This window comes from Ostrinia furnacalis, unplaced genomic scaffold, assembly GCF_004193835.3.
Source record: "Ostrinia furnacalis isolate ACB-3 unplaced genomic scaffold, ASM419383v2 OfSCF7123, whole genome shotgun sequence".
NCBI classification, from domain to species: Eukaryota; Metazoa; Arthropoda; class Insecta; order Lepidoptera; family Crambidae; genus Ostrinia; species Ostrinia furnacalis.
The window spans coordinates 14211-40317 of NW_021137362.1; the positions used below are offsets into that span (position 1 = coordinate 14211).

The window sequence follows — 26107 nt, forward strand, 5'->3', positions numbered from 1 at the left end:
ACTTATAAATACTAACATTTAAGCCGCCATTTTGACGACAATTTTAGGTTATAACAATTAATATTAGACTATTATCCTTCTAGATATGTTAATTGGTATTGCATAAAGCCACATAGTTTATTACTTCAAAGGCAATTGAAGAGACTTTACACGTCTCATGGTTACAATCTAAAACATCGATTATTAGTTTCTCTATTTCGTTTATAGAACTTTTAACACTATAAAATATGTCTTTTATTCTTAAATTATTAATATTGCTCACGAGAGAGGTAAGATATAAATTTCCTATAAGCATTCTATCCAGGCGAAGTACGAAATTAAAATATGTATATTTCACAACAAGTTTGGTATGCATCCGCCGAGCCAGACATTTCGTTCGACTTACCACGTTGAGGGTAGGTGAACTCTGGGGCTCGTAGTCGCTTACTTAACCTAAAGCACGTTACTCATAGACTACTACACAGTTGTACCTGCAATAGACGGACTTATTACATTTTAATTCCTAAACAGAACAAAAAAAAACAAATTTTTAATACCGAACAGTTTGACTTTGGTATGGACGGCTTGAACCGTTTAGTCCGGACCGTAACGCCATGCCGAATAACGCCTAATCGATAAAACTGATCGAAGCCACAATTCATCAATTAAGTAACGTAAGAGTTAGGTTTGTCGATATAGATTTAAGAGAATTAGTTTTTAGTATATTCGGTTTTCGAAAGTTAGGTTAGGTTTTCTAGTTATGTTAAGTTAGGTTTTCGAGTTAGGTTTCGGCACAGCGTTATACAGTCTTAGTCCGTGCTATGGCAACACAAACGTCTTAATAGCGTAGTCCAACAATTTTAACCGAGCATGTTCTCGCTTCAATTTCTTAATCAAAAAGCAAAGCCTTAACAACGTTTGATAAAAAACATTGACTACCGCACTTGACAATGCCCAGGGTTGACCTATCTTCATCAACAGCTTACATCTAGTGTTAATGCTCTTGGTCCGAAGACTCGACGTTTTGTTCGGTTTGCGCGAACTTGAGGAATACCTGCTCTAGCGTTGTCTGGCTGAAGCTGTACTCTACTATGTTCAGCTTCTCTTTAGCTGTGAAAAAGAATTAATAATAAAAATTAATTATTTTTCAGCACCACGTTGGGCGCCAATTTTTTAATTGGCGCCCAACGTGGTGTTTTTATTATTATTAAAGAAACTCAGATACTTGCTATAAATATGAAATAGTTAGTATGCAACGTTGTTTTCTCTATATTACTAGTAAGTGTAACTCACAATATGAAAATAGTTAAAATAATTTTTACAAGATGTAAAAATGATAATTCAAGGCAACGGTTTTGAAGCACTTTGCCTATGTTTTTCTAAAAGAGTTATCTAATAACTCTAACTAAAACTTAGGATCATATTAAATTGTAAGGTCAACAAAAGTGGCGCCCAACGTGTCAAGCAAACTTGGCGGCGCACTGTAGCAGACGAGGCGAAGAAAATCGGCAAGAATTGGAGCGAGATCAAACGCGAAGCTCAAGACCGAACGCGATGGAGGAGTTGTGGACGCTCTCTGCCCCATCTAGGGGACGTAAGACCTTAAGTCAAGTAAGTCAACGTGTAACTCACCATCCTCAATCTGCTGGAAACACCTGGCGAGGCTGGAGACCGAGGACTGAGGGACCGAGAAGACCAGCCGCTCGGCGAAGTTCTCCTCCAGGATCGCCGATGGGAAGATCTGGCTCACTAACGCTATAGCTGCCTCTGCACTGAGCCCTCCGCCGCTTGACTCCGTCCTGATTCAACATTAAGGTTGATTAGTCATCATCATGACAAAATATCATGTTAAGAGACTTTTTTCACATAAAAAATAATTATACACTAAACACCAGAGACAAAAACCGGTATCACGACTGCAAATATCTGTATAATCACAAAGTTTTATTTTGATTACTTCTAACAGAAGATTTGAAATTTTGAAGTGGCGCCCAACATGGGAGATCCCATTAAAGGTCACGCCTCAAACAAATTCCTAATGTAAATTATAAACAAAGAGGAAAGATTTTAAATGCGTCACAAAAACACTGCTTTGGAATTCTTAGGCTTGATTTTACTAAAGTCGGATAACTTTTAACTGAAGAATAAACTTGTCATTTGGACATATTTCCCATATTGAAACTGTCAATGTGCCAGTTATACCAGGAGTTATTTTCGGATAAAAGAGAATCGTCCGCCACGGCATATGCTGAGTGGGGTCCCATTGCAGTGGGCATCTTGTTTGTGAATGGGTGGCACTGCTCAGTTTACTCTTGTTTTTATTTTTTCTGCCACTGCAGCACTGTCATGTCTATGTAATTGCCTGTATTTGTGTGATGTCCATTAAAATAAATGTATCTTTCTTTCTTTCTAGAATAAAACCGCCTAAATTGTGTCTCTTTTGTGTCTCCCATTTCTTTCTTGTCTTATTTTGTGTGTTGTATACTACATTAGTGTTATACCTGTGGTGCTGTTGCCTCGCGGGGGGCGGGGTGCCGGCCACGAGCGGCGTGTGTATGCTGACGTCCACCGCCTCGGCCTCCGCTTCCGCCTCTGTCTCGGGGCACACTGACCCGCCGCCGGAGCCCCCTGGGTGAACAAGGGAATACATGCTCGTAAATAAGGCCCTTTTCACATGTCCCGGTTGCCGGCTAACCGGCGCCGGGTACCCGGTGGTGAAGTGTATGGGCATGGTACGTAGCTTTCACATGTACCGGCGTAATTAATCCGGCATGCCCATACACTTCACGACCGGGTGTGAAAAGGGCCTAAAGGCTAGCCTGTCTTGGGGAAAACCAAACTGACCCGCCACCGGAGCCCCTTGATCGAACAAATCAAAAGAACAAAATCAATACCTTGACCTCTTGACAGCTATGCTGTCACGACGATACTGAGTGGGTGTCCTTATTGCTGACAATTTTTTTAAAGAATTTTTTTAAGTAAGTATACAAGGCAGATATTTGACTGCAATCGCACTGGTGTTAAGTGAGATGCAGTAGTGTAGGATAGTACATATCTGCCCTGTAAGTGCCTATTCACTCTCGCCGGATTATAGTGTTCAGGAAAGACAGCAGCAGCAGGCAGCGAATTCTAGTCCCTAGCTGTCTTTTTATAATGTCTTTTTTATTGACAAATAAAGTGTTTTCATTCATTTAACAAGGGAGTACATGCACCATGAATAGTATTAATTGAGGTGGACATCGTTGAAATCTAGTTCGTTGTTCATGGCAGGCAAATTATCTGTGCCAAGTAGCGATGTTATTTTATCTGTGCTAAATGGAGTAGTGATAAAATAACGTGCATGGTTGTCAAAAAAAATTATGTTATTACAATCTTATTTCAATTTCAATAAGATAATAGTGCGATATTTAACATAATAAAGAAATGACAATGAAATTCTTTTTGGTTACAATGAGTCATATCATTTGGTCTACATACCTGCATACTTAAGGCCCGGTTTCCACCACGGCGGAGCGGAGCAGAGAAATGTTTTGAATAACCAATCAGATTTAATTATTTGCACATCTCCACTCCGCTCCGCTTCGGTGGAAATGGATCGAGCGGAGAAGAGAGAAGTGTCGGGCGCACTCATTTTTCTATAGAATTTAACACCAATGGCGGCGCGGCGCCAAGCAGTGCGATGTTTCACAGACAGCAATAGACTGACAGCTGACACCTACGCACAGCTCATGCTTCAACCACACCAACGCGTGTATAGTTCCAAAATACTGAACTGTCCTATGCATGACATTGACAGTGGGGCGCCACCGTCAATACCGGATCGCTGGTTCCGATTTTTGCCATGTTAGAAACCATATAGTTGAACGATGGTAGCGCCCCCCTGTCATTGAGTTCATCATCATCATCATCATCATCATCACAGTTCAGCGTGGGACATCTATTAGATCGCCATCGCCGATGCGACCACGGCGCGATCATAGGGAAATGACAGTCATAGTGAACTGTCATGGGTCGCGCAACCTGTCATTGGCCTTTAATCGCGCCGGCGATGGCGCGCTGCACGCGTTAGTGTGGTTGAAGCTTCACACATCCCTCTCTCCGCTCCGCTTTGGTTGAAATAGCTTGCCAGCTTCGCCGCACATCTCCTCTCATCTCCGCTCTGCTCTGCCTTGGTGGAAACCGGGCCTAAAATTGTATTATAAGTAAGTTATTCTTACCCTCATCAGCTTCCCCTAACGAGGGAGAATTCTCTGTCGACCGGAGCGGCGATGGAGACATCGATAGCTCGGGCTCCATCATCTGTACAAATAATTTCATTATTTTAATAATAATTATCACAGTAAAGACGATAAAGAGTAAGAAGTAAAGAAGAGTGTATTATAATGTAACAAAATCCCGAATAAGGTCATAGCACACTTATCAACCCGGAAAGGGCTCAACACTGTATCGCCTTTCACTGCGCTGAACCGCGAGGCGAGGCGTTTACGTTACGGTGTGGATAAGTGATTCCGAGTTTCATACAAAAAAAATTGATCGCCTCGAGTTGATACGATTACGATCCGTTTCCGAATTGATAGGTGTGCTTCGTCCCTAAGAAGTAAAGAAGAGTATACCTACTATAAAATGTAACAACATTCTGAATAACAAGATCTTTGGGTATAGAAATAAAGTTTAGCTCTCAATTTTTTTGGGACCAAATCCACGTATAGATGACCCACGCTGAACTGTCCCGCCAAACTCAATGACAGGGGGGCGCTACCATCGTTCAACTATATCAATATGGTTTCCAACATGGCAAAAATCTGAACCAGCGATCCGGTATTGACGGTGGCGCCCTACTGTCAATGTCATCGACAGGACAGTCCAGTATTTTGGAACTATAGTAGTTATTAGGCAATGTTAAAGGTTAAATAATAAGCCGTGTGGTGACGGCAGAGTAGAATACATTTGTCACCAACCCCTACTCTTCCCGCGGGTGTCGTAAGAGGCGACTTAGGGACTACACATCAAACAGAGAATGGGCAGCAGCGCTCTCTGAAAAACATCAATCTTTTAAACTGCGATCTCCAACCCGCCTGCCAAGCGTGGAGATTATGGCAAAACCCTCCACTATAGTGGAGGAGGCTCATAGTCCAGCAGTGGACTGTAAAGGGCTGTTGATGATGATGATGAAAGGTTAAATAGTTAGTGCTTGTTTTAAGAGTTTATAATATCATACCACTTTCTGATTACTCTGCCCAATCTTCATTTCTAACGTGTAGCCAGCGCCATACAAATTCTTCAAGTGTTGTGTCGAACCAATACATCTAAAAAACCAAATACCCAATTTAGGATTTTCCTAGTAATTATCAAAGATACTAAGATATTAAATAAGTGTTTGGAGGGGTTCCTTACCTAAGACCACCTTTAACCATAATCCCAACTCTAGAACATAAAGCATCAGCCTCTTCCATGGAATGTGTCGTCAGAATAGCACCTTTCTTACCCTGAAAGACAAAAAACATTTACTTAGGTAAATGATGAGTGACGAATTTTAAATTCGAGCTGAACTCGATGTGCACATTATTTTCAGGACGGAGCAGCGCCCTTTTCAGGACGCCGGGAGTATTACACACCACCCTGTCCCCCGGCAGTGTTGACGGTGCGCTAAGCATTTCCTCCACGACAAAAAAAAAGACCTGAGAGCTGGCTACGGGACTATTCCCACCTCTCGTTCCCACCACTGCAACTCCTGTGTAGCCAGGATCTACAGCTTGACCGCCACAAAAACCCAACCAATGAAGGTCAAGTTTGTCCCGAGGGAAAGTTAAACTGTTATTGGACCCGCAACGAAATTAATCAGAAGAACATAGGAGGAGTTCGAAATTAAAGACATATGAGCTGGCTAGGGATGGTGTGCCACAGGTTATCGAGCGACTGCTGCCTCTATGCTGTGAGCACTAGTACGAGGGTCGTTGCTCGTTGAGCTTTGCCGACCGATTGTCATCTTATAGGCCGGCAACGCACCTGTAACGCCCCTGGGACTGCGGGTGTCTATGGGTGACGGTAATTACTTACCATCAGGTGATCCGTTTGTTCGTTTGCCTCCTGTCACATAAAAAAAACCTTTGTTCTGTGGGTGCAAAGTATTGCTAAGGTACCTGGAAGCTGGCCAGGATGGTGTCCCACAGGAACCGGTTGCTGCGTAAGTCTATGCCTCTGGAGGCTCTTTGAGGGACTGCCAAGCATGCTGTGAGCGCTAAGGTGTAAGATTCGCTCGTTGCATGGATCATAGCCAGCAGTTACTTAGCGACTATAACTTCCATATTATCCTGGTTACTACCACTCTTTGGCCCTAAATATTATGGTGCAGATTAGCTTGTACTATACCTGGAAGCTGGCCAGGATGGTGTCCCACAGGAACCGCTTGCTGCGCGGGTCCATGCCGGTGGACGGCTCGTCCAGCAGCACGACGCGCGGCGTGCCCACCATGGCGAGCGCGAACGACAGCTTGCGGCGCGTGCCGCCCGAGCATTCGTCCGCGTTCTTGCTCGCGTGCTCCATTATTTGCAAGCCGTTTAGGTACGCGTCCACTATCCTGAAATTGAATTGTTTAATAAGTCAATAGTTAGATTCGAGGATTTACAAAAGTAGCCTCTGTAAGCACATTATAACAATAGTGTAATGTAGCTTGTCTTTAAATCCAAAATTATTTGAAACAGACAAAATGAGCCGAAAATATTATTTTGATCCGTTTCAACTTTTCATAATTATCCTGTATATTTTTTTTTTCGATTTTGGTTAAAGTACCTAATAATGTGCTACAGTTATCGTTGGCACGAGGCATAAAAGAAAAGAATCAAACAAGAACTCAAATTGCGTTAAAAAAACTTCCAGTGGAATTCGGCTAAGGGAGAATTAATATGCGATCATCGGCCTATACTCTCCTACCCGTCTGGTGAGCATAGACTAGGCTAAATTCTGGTCGTGTTCCTGAAGTGGAAACTAAATGACCTGATGATGATTGTTAAAGAAAATCATGGGCATTTCTACTTCTCTTAGTATACTTGCTGCTTTGCTTGTCCCGTCCTGGACTTGACTTGACGTGACGACCTGGGCGTGCCGCAGTAGCCTAACATCTGGAACGTAGACGCCTCCGGGTTGTCGATACTTGCCTGAATGTAAACGCCTGTGGGTTATTGATGGCCTGGGTATGGCATGGCATGGCTTACCTGGGCGTGTCGCTCTTGCTGACGCCTCGGATAGCGGCGTAGCACTCGATGTGCTCGCGAATGGTGACGTTCTTCCACAGCGCGTCGTGCTGCGGACAGTAGCCTAGCATCTGGAACGTCGACGCCTGCGGGCTGTCGATGCTCTCGCCGCCTAGCATCACCTGCAAGGAGACAATGGTGTTTAAAGCGAGCCAAATGAAGAAGGAAGCTGCATCTAAATTGGTTCACCCGTTTAAGATTTACGAGATCACAGATTCATTCACAATAGACTAGTTTCTTAAAAAAAATTTTTTAGTCCGTCATGTTTAAATCAAAAAATATTGGACACATATATTTTTGTTTGTCAATCTAACAAATAATTACATAGTTATGGTGCGTTGAAGTTCCGCACGCGTCACAACGTGCGGCACTTTTATGCACGCATTGACGTCACGGGCCTCTTCTTATGAACTTTGGCGCGCTTTATCTCTTTAAATGTTCATTAGTTTGAAAAAGTGAAAAATACGTGTAGAGTATTTTTTGATAAGTTAACTGACTGACTAATTAAAACTCTTGCTTTTTGACCCAGGAAACATCCCTATTCAGACACATGTGGTCTAACTGATAACACCCTTTTTCGTCGGGAGTTGAATAAGCTGGGCAAACACATCCTCACCCCACAGGATGTAAAGCATATTTTATCGCCCCTCAAAAGAAACAACACTACATTACAGAGGCAGCAGTTTATAGCAAACTATAGCAGCAATCAAAACGCAGGACACTAAGGAGGACAGAATAGAACCGATACCTACCAGTCGCAGTGACACTTTGACTACATTGAACTTTCAAGAGTGCGTGGATTTTACCTGCCTAGCTCGCACTTATTACGTGTCTCTGTCATGTAAGTTATAAATTGCTGTATTTGACTAAAAAAGAGGCTGACAGTGGTGAATGTGATGATTGAGTACCTATGTTGTCCCGAAGTGGTGATAGGCCAAGCTATATTTGGGACGTGTTTAAGAGCGTTTACGCCGTTTGGCGCAAAAACAGTACTTTTTCAACTCGTTACAATCATTAACCTGTAATACTACAAATATGTTATAGGTATAAATAGTTACGCAATTTCGTCGTATAAATAGTTAATTGAGAAAATATTGCGATTAGTTTAGTATTTAAGAATTCTATCAAGATAAGTCCACACAGGTTTTATAAANATTTTTTAGCACCCCCCATTTTTGTAGTCAAGAGTCGAGCTCAGTCGGTGTCTAAGGGTCCTCCTAGTAGATGACGCCTCCGAAGCTTCTACACAACGTCCCGATTTTTTTCTGGGTCTCTTACCGCCCCCCTTTAAGCCTGCAGCGCCCACAAGGGGGCGTTATCGCCCACTTTGGGAAAGACTGATCTAGACGACATCACTAGGTATCCACTCACATGCACAACAAGGACCGGCGCGTTGGCGCTGGGCTGCTGCATGACGGCGGCCACGCGCCGGCGCTCGCGGCGCACTACTGCTGCGTTTGTTTATCTAGACGACTTCCCTATCGCTCGCGCGTAATTATGTTGCTATCGCGCTCGCACACTCACTGCGGGCGCCCGTCGCACAGTCGCGACAAGGATGGGTAGCTAGGGGTCATTGGACAAAATTCTACGTGCTTACGACATCGCTATCCACTCACATGCACAACAAGCACGGGCGCGTTGGCACTGGGCTGCTGCATGACCGTCTCGCGGCGCACGTCCTCGTCCTCGCCCGTCTCGCAGCCGCCCATGTCCGTCTCCAGGTCTACTGGGCTCTCGCTACTGCTGCGTTTGTTTATCTAGACCAGTGGTTCCCAAACTTATTTAGTCTAGTGCCCACTTTGAGAATAAATTATTTTTTAGCACCCCCCATTTTTGTAGTCAAGAGTCGAGCTCAGTCGGTGTCTAAGGGTCCTCCTAGTAGATGACGCCTCCGAAGCTTCTACACAACGTCCCGATTTTTTTCTGGGTCTCTTACCGCCCCCCTTTAAGCCTGCAGCGCCCACAAGGGGGCGTTATCGCCCACTTTGGGAAAGACTGATCTAGACGACATCACTAGGTATCCACTCACATGCACAACAAGGACCGGCGCGTTGGCGCTGGGCTGCTGCATGACGGCGGCCACGCGCCGGCGCTCGCGGCGCACTACTGCTGCGTTTGTTTATCTAGACGACTTCCCTATCGCTCGCGCGTAATTATGTTGCTATCGCGCTCGCACACTCACTGCGGGCGCCCGTCGCACAGTCGCGACAAGGATGGGTAGCTAGGGGTCATTGGACAAAATTCTACGTGCTTACGACATCGCTATCCACTCACATGCACAACAAGCACGGGCGCGTTGGCACTGGGCTGCTGCATGACCGTCTCGCGGCGCACGTCCTCGTCCTCGCCCGTCTCGCAGCCGCCCATGTCNAAAAACAGTACTTTTTCAACTCGTTACAATCATTAACCAGTAATACTACAAATATGTTATAGGCATAAATAGTTAGGCAATTTCGTCGTCTAAATAGTTAATTGAGAAAATATTGCGATTAGTTTAGTATTTAAGAATTCTATCAAGATAAGTCCACACAGGTTTTATAAATTTCCACTTTAGCGTCAGTTTACAAGCTGAAATTTTTATAAAAATACTGTGAAAACGATTTAACAAACATTTATATCCTATAGCATAGATCCTTGGGCAAATAGTTATCTGAGAAAATTTTTAGATTTAAGCATTTTACAATAAGAAATCACAAATTAAAAGAACGTGAAATACCCAAAAATCAAAGTGATTTTTTCACCAATATTCTTCCTTTATTCAACATAAAAATAGCTTAATATAATAAAACAACATCTTCTTTAAAATATTTACTTTGAAACGATATTTAATTCATTGTTATTGTTTTGCTATAAACATTTGAAAACTATTAATAAACGCCGCGCGCGAATCATTTCCAATGATGCCCCTTGAAACGCCGCGCTTCGCGTAAACGCTCTTAAGTGCCCTGGAAAGGGCCTATGTGATTTGAATTGAACTATTTGATTTGAATACCCACTCAACAAAAATAAAAACTCACAGTGCCGCAAGTGGGCCGCTCCTCAGCCGTGATGATCTTCATAGTGGTGGTCTTCCCCGCGCCGTTGTGTCCGAGCAGGCCGAAGACTTCGCCCCCGTGCACGGCCAGGCTCAAGCGAGCGAGGCCTGCCCGTCGAGCCCTGGCCCGAGGCTCATCGCCACCGCCGCCGCAGCAGCTGGTGCCCGTGCCGCGGACTTTGTACTCTTTGCGCAGATTCTACGGAATATAACCGGGTAGACATTAATATAGTAAATTATAGTTTTCAATAGACGATCGGACACTATTTGCGAATAATTCCTTGAACTTCAAGTAACTCATAGAGAAGTAAATTTTTAGTCATGTTTTGTGCCGACAGTAGTCAGTTTATTTTAAAATAAATTGAAAACTATCAAACACTTTCATTAGACACAGTTCAGTACCTATAGCCTGACCAGGAACATAAAAACCCTAGCATAGAGGCGCGTCAATTGCATTTGATAGTGCAACACTGGGTACAGTCGTACCTGTATTAAATTAATAGGCTAACTTTATGTATCAGGTTTCAGGATTATAGGCTAATTTAATATTTTCATAAATTAACAAAATAATATTATATTATAGGTAAACTGGTTTAAATAAATTAAATGAAACCATCAATCGAGCAAGTAGGATTTTATTATTATTCATCAATAATCAAATTCTGAACTAGAATATTCAACTACAATGTCTGCTCATGAACGCTTCAGGTAGGTACTTCTTTCCCAATTCCATAAAATTCAATATTTACAAAGTGACAAAAAACTTTAAAATAGGTAGTTGAAACAAACCACAGCTAATTTTCATAGTTGACTGTACTATATGATAATCATGTCAGTCAATTTGACAACCTTTGTCGGAAACATTATTCGATGAAAATATTGTCCGAACCCTTAGTATTTCTCTTCGACAAATACTTTAACACATTGTGAACCACTTTTCTTTCACGACTATAAAAAGATTTTAGCAATTTAATACACAAAATCAATTGCGCACATTTAAAATAAAGTTTGTTTACACTTTGACAGCAATATACTGACATGCAAGGTGACATGTCAATGAAGTTTTCAGTTACTGTGGCCATTAAAAGAAATTAGTACCATTAATTTTCCGCAACATGGCGAGGGTTTTTATGTTCCTGGTCAGGCTATACTTTAATTTTTTTATTTATCTAGACGACATTATAGTCCACTCACATGGACAACAAGCACAGATAGCGGTGGGTTGCTGAAGGACGCTGACAAATTTTACTAAATAATAATTTGTTACTTAGAATAAGCAATAATACGCCTTTTGGCTTCACTAATGCCCCTTTATTATGTGAAGTTAAAACTTCGAAAATAAAAAAAAATATCGGATGTATCATGTGTTTGTTTACTTAGACGACATTATAATGCTATCTACATGCTCTACAAGTTATTTAGTCAACTCATAAATTTTTGTTATTTTTTTTTTCAAATGATTATGATGTGATCTATGATTTATGAGACATCGCCAGGTTGCTATAATCAATTCTAATCCAAATCCCTCCGTCGGCTAATAATATATTTTATCTGTTTTTAATTTGATAGTTTTAAACAAAATTGTTTCACTCTATGGATAAATTAGTTTAAGAAAAATGTTTGAATTAATTCTAATTTTATGTATTGGCTGTTGTTATTCCCAATAAATTATATTTCCCAATAATTATAGTCCACTCACATGCTCAACCAGCGCCGGCGCTCGCGGCGCACTACTACTGCGTTTGTTTATCTAGACGACATCGCTATCCACTCACTTGCACAACAAGCACGGGCGCGTTGGCGCTCGGCTGCTGCATGACGGCGGCCACGCGCCGGCGCTCGCGACGCACTACTGCTGCGTTTGTTTATCTAGACGACTTCCCTATCGCTCGCGCGTAATTATGTTGCTATCGCGCTCGCACACTCACTGCGGGCGCCCGTCGCACAGTCGCGGAAGGATTGGTAGCTAGGGGTCATTGGACAAAATTCTACGTGCTCACGGACCGGGCTTTAGACGACACACTATCCACTCACATGCACAACAAGCACGGGCGCGTTGGCGCTCGGCTGCTGCATGACGGCAGCCGCTCGTGTCTGTCTCCAGGTCCCCCGGGCTCTCGCTACTGCTGCGTTTGTTCATCTAGACGACATCTCTATCCACTCACATGCACAAGAAGCACGGGCGCGTTGGCACTAGGCTGCTGCATGACGACGGCCACGCGCCGGCGCTCGCGGCGCACTACTACTTGTTTATCTATAGTCTGGTCCGTGAGCACGTAGAATTTTGTCCAATGACCTCAAGCTACTCATCCTTATCGCTCGAGCGTAATTATGTTGCTATCGCGCTCGCACACTCACTGCGGGCGCCCGTCGCAGTCGCGACAGCAATATAATTACGCGCGAGCGATAAGAATGGGTAGCTAGGGGTCATTGGACAAAATTCTACGTGCTCACGGACCGGGCTTTAGACGACACACTATTCACTCACATGCACAACAAGCACGGGCGCGTTGGCGCTCGGCTGCTGCATGACGGCCTCCAGTAACACTGATATTATTATACTGTGACTCATCAAAGTCATCATTGTCAAAAATATTGACAAATCGCGAACTGTCACGGCCAAAAAACTGACACGCGTCCGTCCTCCGTAAGCGCCACCGCGCGACTGATTGAGATTGTCCAAGCCGTCATGGACGATTTTTTCCACATTTTTTAACATAGTAACTAAATAAGACGCAATATAAAAATTTCATCCGTTAAAAGCCCTCAAGTTATTTCTGAACTTTAGTTTAGTAAAAGATTTAGAATCTCAAATCGCTTATTTTAAAAATAAAACCATAAATAGAAAACGAATAGAGGTAACTTTGGGAATTTATTCTATCGAGTCAACTTCATCAAATCGTGTTTCCATCCGTTAATAGCCCTAGAAAATATCCTCAATTATGCCCAATAAAAATCTTAGCGTTTAATTTTACTGTTTAGTACCTCAAAAATGAAAAATGAAAACCTCATTTTTGCCATTTTCTCTGCTACCCGGCCTTAAAGTGTAAATGCATCGAAAATTTTGGAAATATAATCTAAAACTGAATTCAATTTGACAGTTGTAATCCGGATTTGGACAAGGATTGAATATGGGAATCGGGCGTAGGCGTAAGTAGGTATGTTAGGCCACAGTGTTCTATCCATTTCCGTTTTTGTTCTCGCTCTCATTAAATATTCTTTGCGATAGAACGAGATGATATGACCGGCAATGGTTAGTTAACACTGTTGCCGATGTACTATCGCCAACAGTGTTAACTGCCCATTGAAAGTCATGTCATCTCGTTCTATCGCAAAGAATCGCCATTTGATTAGAGCGAGAGTAAAAACGGAAATGTATAGTTAACAGTGTGGGCGTGTGTACATCATCAATAGTATAATGAGGTACACATGGTTGACATCTGGTTCGTTGTTCATTAGGTAAATATCTGTGTCACTAGCAATGTTATTTTATCTGTGCTAGTGGAGTAGTGATAAAATAACGTGCATAGTTGACAAAAGAATTTATGTTATTACAATCTTATTAAAAAAAAAGTATTTAAGTATGATTATATCCGTTGTCTAGTACCCATAGTACAAGCTTTGCTTAGTTTGGGACTAGAAGCGTAGTGTAAAATGTCCAAGGATATTTATTATTATTATTATTTATTAATTTCAATAGGATAATAGTGCGATATTTAACATAATAAAGAAATAACAATGAAATTATGGCCCGGTTTTCACCAAGGCGGAGCGGAGCAGGGAAGTGTTTTGAATAACCAATCAGATTTTATATTTGCATCTCCACTCGGCTCCGCTTCGGTGGAAATGGACACGGTAATACTATCATACAGTATTGTAACTTCATATAAACGGACGAAACGCGAGCTTTCCTTCGAAATTCAAATCTCGGTATGCGCTCGACATGCAAAAGTCGGGGGTGTCGCGAATGTGCCACAGTAATAAACGGACGATGTGTTGTTTTTTAAACAGTGTTTTTTATAAAAAAAATTACAAGTACCTATTTATACAGGGTGTTAGGTAAATGGGTTTGTAAGCCGACACTAGCCCATGTTAACATGTATGCATGTAAATGGTATGGTGAAGTCAGTGATATAATTTTTTTTAAATTTTCATACAAAATTTTATAAAATCAGATTTGTATGAAAATTAAAATTATTAAAATGATGATATCAATTTTCTGACTTCACCATACCATTTATATGCACATGTTAACATGGGCTACTGTCCGCTTAAAACCCATTTACCTAACAACCTGTATAATAATCAAGCATTTTGTATGCCTCAGTCGAGGCGCATACATTTTACGGTCGCAAAATAAGAATTGTTACTAAATCTTAACACAAATATATTTTTTTATTAAATCTACTAATGACAAGACAACATGCATTTTTACCCTATTTCATTCAAAAAGTATTTTGTTTGTTAAAATAAAATAAAAAAATACAATCACAAAATACATCCACAAAACAAGATAGAAATTCTAAGTAGGCAGATGTAATGAAAATAGGGTCTGCAGGTGGGCAGCCCTATCGCATGTTGTCATACGGTGACGTACCGCGCGGCTGTTGACATTTATTTCAAAAATATGGCCGAGTTGGAATACTGTATAGATACTATTACCGTGAAATGGATCGAGCGGAGAAGAGAGAAGTGTCGGGCGCACTCATTTTTCTATAGAATTTGACAGCACGGCGCGAAGCAGTGCGATGTTTCATAGACAGCAATAGACTGACAGCTGACACCTACGCACAGCTCATGCTTCAACCACACCAACGCGTGTATAGTTCCAAAATACTGAACTGTCCTATGCATGACATTGACAGTGGGGCGCCACCGTCAATACCGGATCGCTAGTTCCGATTTTTGCCATGTTAGAAACCATATAGTTGAACGATGGTAGCGCCCCCATGTCATTGAGTTTGGTGGTACAGTTCAGCGTGGGACATCTATTAGATCGCCATCGCCGATGCGACCACGGCGCGATCATAGGGAAATGACAGTCATAGTGAACTGTCATGGGTCGCGCAACCTGTCATTGGCCTTTAATCGCGCCAGCGATGGCGATCTGCACGCGTTAATGTGGTTGAAGCTTCACACATCCCTCTCCTCTCCGCTCCGTTTTTGTGGAAATAGCTTGCCAGCTTCGCCGCACATCTCCTCTCATCTCCGCTCTGCTCTGCCTTGGTGGAAACCGGGTTTAAAGTAGTAGTATATTTAAGTTCTTACCCTCATCAGCTTCCCCTAACGAGGGCGAGTTCTCTGTCGACCGGAGCGGCGACGGAGACATCGATAGCTCGGGCTCCATCATCTATAAAAACAGTTTCAGTACTTTAATAATAATTTAATTTAACAGCAAAGACGTCGAAGGGTAAAGGTCATAGCACATTTATCAACCCGGAAAGGGATCAATACTGTATCGCCATTTAAGTTACGGTGTTGATAAGTGATTCCGAGTTTCATACAAAAAAAAATTAATCGCCTCGAGTTGATACGATTACGATCCGTTCCCGAATTGATAGGTGTGCTTCGTCCTTAAGAAGTAGAGTGTACTTTAATGTAACAACGTTCCGAATAACCGATCTTTGGGTATAGAAATAATGTTTAGCTCTCAATTTTTTTTGGGACTAAATCCACGTTAGTAGTAGTTATTAGGCAATGTTAAAGGTTAAATAGTTAGTGCTATGTTTTAAGAGTTTATAATAAACTAGCGGCCGCCCGCGACTTCGTACGCGTGGATCCCGTTTTACCCCCTTCATCTATCTTACGCGGTTTAGATTTTTTCATACAAATATTTTTTCCCGCTAACTCCCGTTCCCGTGGGATTTTTGCAATATCCTGTTGTAACTAAGCTTCAAGTTTACTATGGTACCTACATGCCAAATTTCAAGCGTCTAACTTAAGCGGTTTAGATTTTTCAAACAAAAGGATTTTCCCGCTAATTCCTGTTCTCGTGGGAACGTGTTCCTAAGTATACTATAACCTGCCCAGGAGTATGAGGAATAATTGTACCAAGTTTCGTTAAAATCCGTCGAGTAGTTTTTGTTTTTATAAGGAACATACAGACGGACAGACAGACGGACAGACAGACGGACAGACAGACAGACAAAAATTTTACTGATTGCATTTTTGGCATCAGTATCGATCACCAATCAACCCCTGATAGTTATTTTGAAAATATATTTCATGTACAGAATTGACCTCTCTACAGATTTATTATAAGTATAGATAACATACCACTTTCTGATTACTCTGCCCAATCTTCATTTCTAACGTGTAGCCAGCGCCATACAAATTCTTCAAGTGTTGTGTCGAACCAATACATCTGAAAGACCAAAAAATGTGTTAGTTTCCACCTACCTAGTTCCCGTGCTAGTTCCTTAGTAGTAGATAAATAAAATATATGAAGGGTTCCTTACCTAAGACCACCTTTAACCATAATCCCAACTCTAGAACATAAAGCATCAGCCTCTTCCATGGAATGTGTCGTCAGAATAGCACCTTTCTTACCCTGTAACAAGAAAACATTTAAGTAAATTGTGATTGGAAGCTTTACAACCGAATTTTGGCTCTATATGTTATGGGTGGTAAAGAGTATACCTATTCCTGTAGAGGGCTCGAAGACTCAAAGTATTTAAATGTGTCATAAAATGTCAGCATTGTCAAGCGACCGAAGCGTTTATTCTGTGGGTGCTAAGGTGCACATGTAGTGCACATAATTATAGAGTTTCATTTCCTTGCTACGTGGGCTCACGCCGGTGCCATGCCGTGCGACTGCCACCTCTGTGGTCTAGATATGGTGCAGATCGCTTGATCGCTTATCCCGTTATCTGGAAGCTGGCCAGGATGGTCTTCTACTGGTCGTCTATCTCTATGCTGTGGACCTAAGGTGCACATTGGCATGCTGTGCGATTCTATTCCAGTAAAGGCTTGTTGAGTGTTGCCGAGCGATTGTTGCCTCAATGCTGTAGGAGCTTAAGGTACCTGGAAGCCTGGAAGCTAGCCAGGATGGTGTCCCTAAGGAACCTGTACGTGTCCAAGTAACTGCAATATGTTCCTACGTTGTGGGCGCTAAGGTGTATATTCGCTTGCTGCATGGATCATAGTCAGACGAGGTGATGATCCGAATCATAGATGGATGGATGGATCGTAGTCAAGCGGCGCTGCTTAGCGACTATCACCTCTATACCCTGGGCAGTAGGGTTACCTGGAAGCTGGCCAGGATGGTGTCCCACAGGAACCGCTTGCTGCGCGGGTCCATGCCGGTGGACGGCTCGTCCAGCAGCACGACGCGCGGCGTGCCCACCATGGCGAGCGACTGTCATCTCTATTGTGTGAACACTAAGGTGCATATTCTCTTGCTGCATGGATCTAAGCTGGACAGGATCTAGTTGAGTGATTGTCGCCTCTATGCTGTAGGAGCTAAGGTAGGTACCTGGAATCTGGCCAGGATGGTGTCAACAGGAAACGGTTGCAGCGTAAGTCTATACCACTGGAGGCTCTTTGAGGGACTGCCAAGCACCTGCCACCTCGATGCTGTGGGCGCTAAGGTTGACATTCACTTGCTGCATCTAAGGTACACATTTGCTTGCTGTATCCATGTCAGTCGAGGCATTGCCAAGGGACTTATACCTTTATGTTGTGGCAGTAAAGGTATCTGGGAGTTGGCTAGGGATGGTGTGCCACAGGTTGTCGAGCGACTGCTGCCTCTATGCTGTGGATGCACATTGGCATTCTGCACGGTTCCACGCCTGAGGTGGCTCATGGAACGGCTGCCAAGCCACTGTCGCCTCTATGTTGTGGCCTGTGAGCACTACTGTGAGGGTCGATACTCGTCGAGTTTAGCCGATCGATTGTCACCTTAAAGGCCGGCAACGCACCTGTAACGCCCCTGGGACTGCGGGTGTCTACGGGTGACGGTAATTACTTACCATCAGGTGATCCGTTTGTTCGTTTGCCTCCTGTCACATAAAAAAAACCTTTGTTCTGTGGGTGCTAAGTATTGCTAAGGTACCTGGAAGCTGGCCAGGATGGTGTTCCACAGGAACCGGTTGCTGCGTAAGTCTATGCCTCTGGAGGCTCTTTGAGGGACTGCCAAGCATGCTGTGAGCGCTAAGGTGTAAGATTCGCTCGTTGCATGGATCATAGCCAGCAGTTACTTAGCGACTATAACTTCCATATTATCCTGGTTACTACCACTCTTTGGCCCTAAATATTATGGTGCAGATTAGCTTGTACTATACCTGGAAGCTGGCCAGGATGGTGTCCCACAGGAACCGCTTGCTGCGCGGGTCCATGCCCGTGGACGGCTCGTCCAGCAGCACGACGCGCGGCGTGCCCACCATGGCGAGCGCGAACGACAGCTTGCGGCGCGTGCCGCCCGAGCATTCGTCCGCGTTCTTGCTCGCGTGCTCCATTATTTGCAAGCCGTTTAGGTACGCGTCCACTATCCTGCAATTGGATTTATTTTAGTTGACAGTGACTAAATTATGCTATTTTTTTAAGTAGCTTATATCAAGTTAATCACCTGCACTGTTTTTTGTGCTTTACTAGGTAGCACTATTTCGTCGTACAAAGGGTGGTCATATTACAATACAGTCGTTTCAATCTATCATAGCCTGTCTACTTTACGTAACAATACGTTTTTCATAGAGCTGAAATTATCGAAGAACTAAATTGCATCAAGAAAACTTTGCCGTGGAATTTTGTAAGAGACTGTAATCTCTTCATAATTGCCTTGGGTAAATTTGATAGGGTCGTGTCCCTGCAGTGGAGACTAAATGACCTGATGGTGATGATAAATCAAATTTTGAGTAAGTACTTTTACTTCTTCATGGCATACTCGCCACCTGAACTGGCCTAGGTTTGGTATACCTGGGCCTGTCGCTCTTGCGGGCAGTTAACGCAGCAGGCAGCGGGCAGGAACGTAGACGCCTGTGGGTTGTCGATACTAGCCTGAACGTAGACGCCTGCGGGCTGTCGATCCTAGGCTAGGCGTGACATGGCATGGCTTACCTGGGCGTGTCGTGCTGCGGACAGTATCTTAAATATGAACACCTCCAGGCTATCGATACTAGCATGGGAATGGCATGGGAGGCCTGCAGGCTCTTGATCCTGGTCTGGGCATGGCATGGGAGGCCTGCAGGCTCTTGATCCTGGCCTAGGCGTGGCGTGGCATGGCATGGCATGGCATGGCTTACCTGGGCGTGTCGCTCTTGCTGACGCCTCGGATAGCGGCGTAGCACTCGATGTGCTCGCGAATGGTGACGTTCTTCCACAGCGCGTCGTGCTGCGGACAGTAGCCTAGCATCTGGAACGTCGACGCCTGCGGGCTGTCGATGCTCTCGCCGCCTAGCATCACCTGCAAGGAGACAATCGTATTTAAAGCGAGCCAAATGAAGAAGGAAGACGCATCTTAAATAGAAAGGTACAAAGATCAAAACTGATAACACCCTTTTTTTGTCGGAAGTTAAATAAGATGCAGCATTTTATGGAAAACCATAAAATAGCGGCGATCACAATAGACCGATACCAGTCGAATTCTTTGAGTCCATTCAACTATCAACTAGAATTCTTCTTCTTCGTCGCTACACTCTTGGCAGAGTGGTCGTGGTCGTCACACCATGTAAGGTGGCAAGCTTCACAATCCATCGCCATTCATCCCGCACTGTACAGCCCTTCTTGTACACTCGTGGAGTGGACCATTAAGTACGGTTTTGATCTGATCGGTCCAGCGTATGGGCAACCTGCCGCGCGCTCTTGTGCCTTCAACCGTCGTCAACCTTCAACAAGTCGTTCAACTAGAATATCAACTCAACAAAAAACGACTTACAGTGCCGCAAGTGGGCCGCTCCTCAGCCGTGATAATCTTCATAGTGGTGGTCTTCCCCGCGCCGTTGTGTCCGAGCAGGCCGAAGACTTCGCCCCCGTGTACGGCTAAACTCAGCCGGGCCAGGCCTGCCCGCCGAGCCCTGGCGCGAGGCTCGTCGCCACCGCCGCCGCAGCAGCTGGTGCCCGTGCCGCGGACTTTGTACTCTTTGCGCAGATTCTACGGAATAATAAACGTGTTTACTAAATGATTATTTTGTAAGTTAAAATATGAAATAAAACGCCTTATAGCTTCACTAACACCCCTATACTATGTTTACTTAGAATTTAATTAGTTAAAGATTGTGGGAAATATTTTCCTGTATTAACTTTTCTAGACGACATCATCATCAACTTAGATGCACTACAAGCCATTTAGTCAATTTAAAAAAAAATTGGATTTTTTAATACTTGGTTTATACAAAACGTTTATTTTGCTGACACAGTCAACATCACAGTATCAATCATAATATATTAAGGTCAAAAGAAGGGCATCGGCAAAATTATCCAGGAGGTGTTGCAGCAGCAAAAAGATCCCCATCTCAGCTTGTGTCGTGTGCTACTATTTATCTAGATGACATCATAATAATGAGAGTCTGAAATTTTCTATGATTTATTATAGTCAACTCACATGCACAACAAGCACCGGCGCGTTGGCGCTAGGCTGCTGCTTGACGGCGGCCACGCGCCGGCGCTCGCGGCGCACTACTGCTGCGTTTGTTTATCTAGACGACATCGCTATCCACTCACGTGCACAACAAGCACCGGCGCGTTGGCGGTGGGCTGCGCTGCTGCATGACCCAATTATTTGAATAGTTTGTTGCATAAATATGAATTCAACTATATGCCTTTTGGCTTCACCAATATCCCTTCATCAGTTTACAATTAAATACATAAATACAAAGGACTTGGTAAAATTAGTGATAATTTAATTTATCTAGATGACATCACAATCCACTCACATGCACAACAAGCACGGGCGCGTTGGCGCTGGGCTGCTGCATGACGGCGGCCACGCGCCGGCGCTCGCGGCGCACTACTGCTGCGTTTGTTTATCTATAGTCTGGTCCGTGAGCACGTAGAATTTTGTCCAATGACCCCAAGCTACTCATCCTTATCGCTCGCGCGTAATTATGTTGCTATCGCGCTCGCACACTCACTGCGGGCGCCCGACGCACAGTTGCGACAGCAAAATAATTACGCGCGAGCGATAAGGATGGGTAGCTAGGGGTCATTGGACAAAATTCTAAGTGCTCACGGAACGGGCTTTTGACGACATCGCTATCCACTCACATGCACAACAAGCACGGGCGCGTTGGCGCTCGGCTGCTGCATGACGGCGGCCACGCGCCGGCGCTCGCGGCGCACTACTGCTGCATTTGTTTATCTATAGTGTGGTCCGTGAGCACGTAGAATTTTGTCCAATGACCCCNCTAGTGCCCACTTTGAGAATAAATTCTTTTTTAGCACCCCCCATTTTTGTAGTCAAGAGTCGAGCTCAGTCGGTGTCTAAGAGTCCTCCTAGTAGATGACGCCTCCGAAGCCTCTACACAACGTCCCGATTTTTGGTCTCTTACCGCCCCCCTTTAAGCCTGCAGTGCCCACAAGGGGGCGTTATCGCCCACTTTGGGAAAGACTGATCTAGACGACATCACTAGGTATCCACTCACATGCACAACAAGGACCGGCGCGTTGGCGCTGGGCTGCTGCATGACGGCGGCCACGCGCCGGCGCTCGCGGCGCACGTCCTCGTCCTCGCCCGCCTCGCAGCCGCCCATGTCTGTCTCCAGGTCTACCGGGCTCTCGCTACTGCTGCGTTTGCGCTGTGGACAAATGACAAGATTAAGTACACCAATAAATCAATAATTTAAAGGATACTTATTAAAAGAACACTTCATTTTTTGCAATGTATGGTTATGACGACAGAATTGACTAAATATTTGTTATTTCATAACAACAGCAAACCATTTTAATTATTAATTGAAATCCATCTCCGTTTTCAGTATGCTTAGTGCGAGTTTTCTTTATTTCTTTATTTCATATTGAAATCGGAGAAGGATTTCAATGAACTATGAAAGTGGTTTGCTGTTGTTTTGAAATAACAAATATTTAGTCAATTCTGTCGTCATAGTCATAAATTGCAATAAAAAATATGGGACTACTGTTCTGGCAGATAAAAAGCATTATTTCAATTGACTACTTTATCGATTAGTTAGGTACCTATTAATATTTTTTAATTTTATTTTATTTCTTTTTTTGTTGAAATTTTCACTGTCCAGCTCAACGTGAAACATAATAATTAACATCCAAAAAGCAAATCTTTATAAAATGTAAATGAGTCTTCTGTTGCCATTCTTCTTCTATCAGTACCGGATGGCTTACCTTACACAGCCTGCCGCCTGACTTCCACCGGTCAGCAGCCAGCAGTACAGCCCCGCTGACTGGTACGTGGAACAGCATGGCTGCTATCAGCACCCACACTTCTGCTGTGAAGTAGCTGGACAGCGCTGGCGTCGTGCACAGCCCGCGTAGGTTGCACGTCAGGTATACTCTGGGGAAGGTTAATATTTATTTTAAAGAGGTACTTACTTACTTCCCGCGTAATTTATTGTGTGTGTGTGTATGTTTCTGTATTTTTTTTCTGATGAGAATTGTTTTATTTAAGAGTTTGTAAATGCGTAATAAGTTAGAAAGATAGAATAAATATAGTTGATTTAGAAGATAAGGAGATATTTTCTAGAAAGCGTGAGGTTATACAATGTCTACTGGTGTCTGAAAGACCCTTGATTTACCATGTATGATGGCTACATCACACAGATGGTGTTAATATAGAATTACTTACATTCTAAAACTTACTAAAAAGACAAAACCAACTCACCTATCAACGTAATAGATGATTGCATAAGGTATGTACATAACATCCAAGAAACTAAACACTAAATGAAGATAGAACGCTATATCGCTACCTGTAACAAGAGTAAAAGTCATTAAAACATAAATGTATTTTTATTTACAGTAACATTTACTAATCCTTAAATAATTGACTAGAAATCGTTCGAACGAAGACGCGCCCCACCATTCTTCCGCTAATCTTTGAGTGTTATCGGTACACGCCAAATTATCCACGAGTGCACACGCACACTACAATAATGCCGCTCGGATTGCTCGGATCAAACTCCCCGCACCCCGCGCTACCGAGACCAAAAATTGGTGGGGCGCGTCATCGTGGATGAAACAATCTAATACATTATAACCTAACAGACAGAGCTAGGCCCCCTTAATTGATATTTATTGTCCGTGGTGCATAATCTTTTCTTAAAGATTTTAAACCTTTGTTTGCCATCTGTCATCCGCTTTGCAATGGAGGGAAGTCGAACCTTAATTTCGAACTCCTCCTATGTTCTTCTGATTAATTTCGTTGCGGGTCCAATGGCACTTTAACTTTCCCCCGGGACAAACTTGACCTTCATTGGTTGGGTTTTTATGGCGGTCAAGCTGTAGATCCTGGCTACACAGGAGTTGCAGAGGTGGAAACGAGAGGTGGGAATAGTCCCTTTTAACATAACTAACTTACCCCATTTAAAAGTATCCATAACAGCGACCAGTATAAACGGTATGACGCCGACCCACGTAGTAATGTTTGGCATGATGCTCTGAGCGGAGTCCATCTTGTCGAACACGTAAGACAGGCACGTGTTGAACAAGATGGCCGACGGGCTGTAGAGAATAAGTAGGAAGCACAGCATCATGATGGCGGAGCCGTTGGTCAGGCTCGGGATGTCGTTGAGGATCACCTGGTTGAAGAAAAGATAATGTGAACTAACCACGATTAGTTAGAAATTTGATTGCATGCGAAATTGTAGGTACAAATGGTAGACATGATGCCAGTAGGCATTCTTTGCCAGCTTTTCGTTTCATGTGCCATTAGCAGTAGACACTGTCTTATTTAGCTTTACAATAGGTAACTAATTAATAATAGAGCAAAAACATGTATATGATCTAAAAGGGTCATGAATGTTAAAAGTGGTTTTGGTTTTGGCTAAAGTCCATACTCAATAATAGTTTTGACAGTAAAATTCAGTCAAAAGTGGTTTTAACTAAGAGCATTGGTCAATACCACTTTTGCTTGATTTTTGCAGTCAAAAGTAGTTTTGACCGGATATGAGTTTTGAGTTAATTTTGCATGTATGTATTCTACCTTCGCACTCACAGCTTTCTGCATAACCCAGGGGTCGACTGGCTGAGAATACTTAAATAGCATTAAGTCCACCTTTTGTACTATTTTATTGTGCAATAAAGTTTTTTCATAATAATGTATGTGAACTTACTAGAACTAGTACTCCTGCGCTTGTGATGATCATGATGAAGATCAGGATCGTGAAGTAAGTGAGGAAGTACATGCTCATCGACAGCCCGTTCACCCGCAACTGATTCTTGGCTTTTATCTGAAAAGTAAGTAGATTTTTATACATTGTCTTCAAATAGTCCAGTCATTTCGTCCGAAAAAAAGGCAAATAAAAGAAAATGAATTTGCGCTTCTAATTTTTTAATATGTTGTAGGGGATACCTAGAAAAGCTTAACTTGAGATTGTCGACCAAGCTTTCCTAGGAGCTTTCGCCGCCATCTTGGAAAACGCTTAAAATTTGTTTTTCGGCAATAACTCGGCTATCCGATGAGATTCGAAAATTTTTGTAGGACACTTTTTGTAGCTTTCTTTGTGCTCTACAATAACGCCCGAACCATTTTTAGCGTATCATGCATCGTTATCGAGATATCGATCGATAAAGTCAAAAATTTTGGACACAATTTTTGTTTTTTTCTTTTTTTTTCTTTGGGTCTTAATAAATATGAAAAATTCCGAAATAATTAAATAATTAATTAAAAAGTAAAAAGTAAAATTTAATTACTTTTAATTACTTTTTAATTACTTTTTTTTAAGTAACGGCAAAGCATTTGTATTAGTTGGTTCTTGTTTTGATCCCTTGTGAGAAACTTCTCCTGGCTAACTTTTGGAGTAGTTGTCTCATCGAATGTGAACTCCGGCGATTGGTTTTTTCTCGAACGTCGTACTCTTTCCGAAGTTTTCGTTCCAGCGAGTGTCATATCAGTCGGATAACCGTCGAATATGATTGCAACCTTTCCTTCGAAGTTATGTTGTACGTATCTGACGTTAATTATTTAATTATTCCGAAATAATTTGTGTCCAAAATTTTTGACTTTATCGATCGATATCTCGATAACGATGCATGATACGCTAAAAATGGTTCGGGCGTTATTGTAGAGCACAAAGAAAGCTACAAAAAGTGTCCTACAAAAATTTTCGAGTCTCATCGGATAGCCGAGTTATTGCCGAAAAACAAATTTTACCCCTTTTTTCAACATGGCGGCGAAAGCTCCTAGGAAAGTTTGGTCGACAATCTCAAGTTAAGCTTTTCTAGGCATCCCCTACAACATATTAAAAAATTAGAAGCGCAAATTCATTTTCTTTTTTGAATGTACGTAATGACTGGACTAAAATACTACATAACTTATACTACTGTAACTTTTTTATGAGATCAACATTGTCAAAATATTAAATATTATCTTCGTCAATGTCAATCCATTATCATGTTCTCCCAAAGATCAGAAGGCCTACAAGCACGATCTCCTGCTGTTTTTATCCAGTCACAGGCAGTTACCTTCTTGAAGTAGTCATCCTAATAACTATAGCCCAATGGTTAAGGTGTCGGACTACCGATTCGATAATTTTACAAGGACGAAGTTCAACCCCTGTCGACTGGCTGTGGGGGACCATTGAAGTAATATTACTGTACGTACGTAGTACATTATATCTCAATGTGGGGGACACACTTCTAACACAAGTATATTTAGCTTAGCTAGCTAGCTAGCTTTGGTGGGAATATTAGTCATTTCAATCGCTTTGAAAAGAGGGCTATC

At 42.9% G+C, this 26107-nt stretch overlaps 1 protein-coding gene across 1 annotated transcript in view; it reads right to left on the reverse strand.

Moving 5' to 3' along the window:
* Nucleotides 1–289: 289 nt before the first annotated feature.
* LOC114363459 (ATP-binding cassette sub-family A member 5) overlaps nucleotides 290–26107 on the reverse strand; it is a gene marked incomplete at its 5' end in the record, with an annotated part of 42622 nt that continues 16804 nt past the window's right edge. The window contains 14 exons of the mRNA XM_028319183.1: nucleotides 290–1089; nucleotides 1612–1778; nucleotides 2481–2607; nucleotides 4197–4278; nucleotides 16540–16627; nucleotides 16722–16813; nucleotides 18546–18753; nucleotides 19503–19663; nucleotides 20135–20350; nucleotides 21840–21992; nucleotides 22552–22720; nucleotides 23048–23135; nucleotides 23744–23963; nucleotides 24498–24614. Of these exons, the coding sequence (XP_028174984.1) occupies nucleotides 974–1089; nucleotides 1612–1778; nucleotides 2481–2607; nucleotides 4197–4278; nucleotides 16540–16627; nucleotides 16722–16813; nucleotides 18546–18753; nucleotides 19503–19663; nucleotides 20135–20350; nucleotides 21840–21992; nucleotides 22552–22720; nucleotides 23048–23135; nucleotides 23744–23963; nucleotides 24498–24614 (2004 nt within the window). The remainder of the gene's footprint in view (nucleotides 1090–1611; nucleotides 1779–2480; nucleotides 2608–4196; nucleotides 4279–16539; nucleotides 16628–16721; nucleotides 16814–18545; nucleotides 18754–19502; nucleotides 19664–20134; nucleotides 20351–21839; nucleotides 21993–22551; nucleotides 22721–23047; nucleotides 23136–23743; nucleotides 23964–24497; nucleotides 24615–26107) is intronic.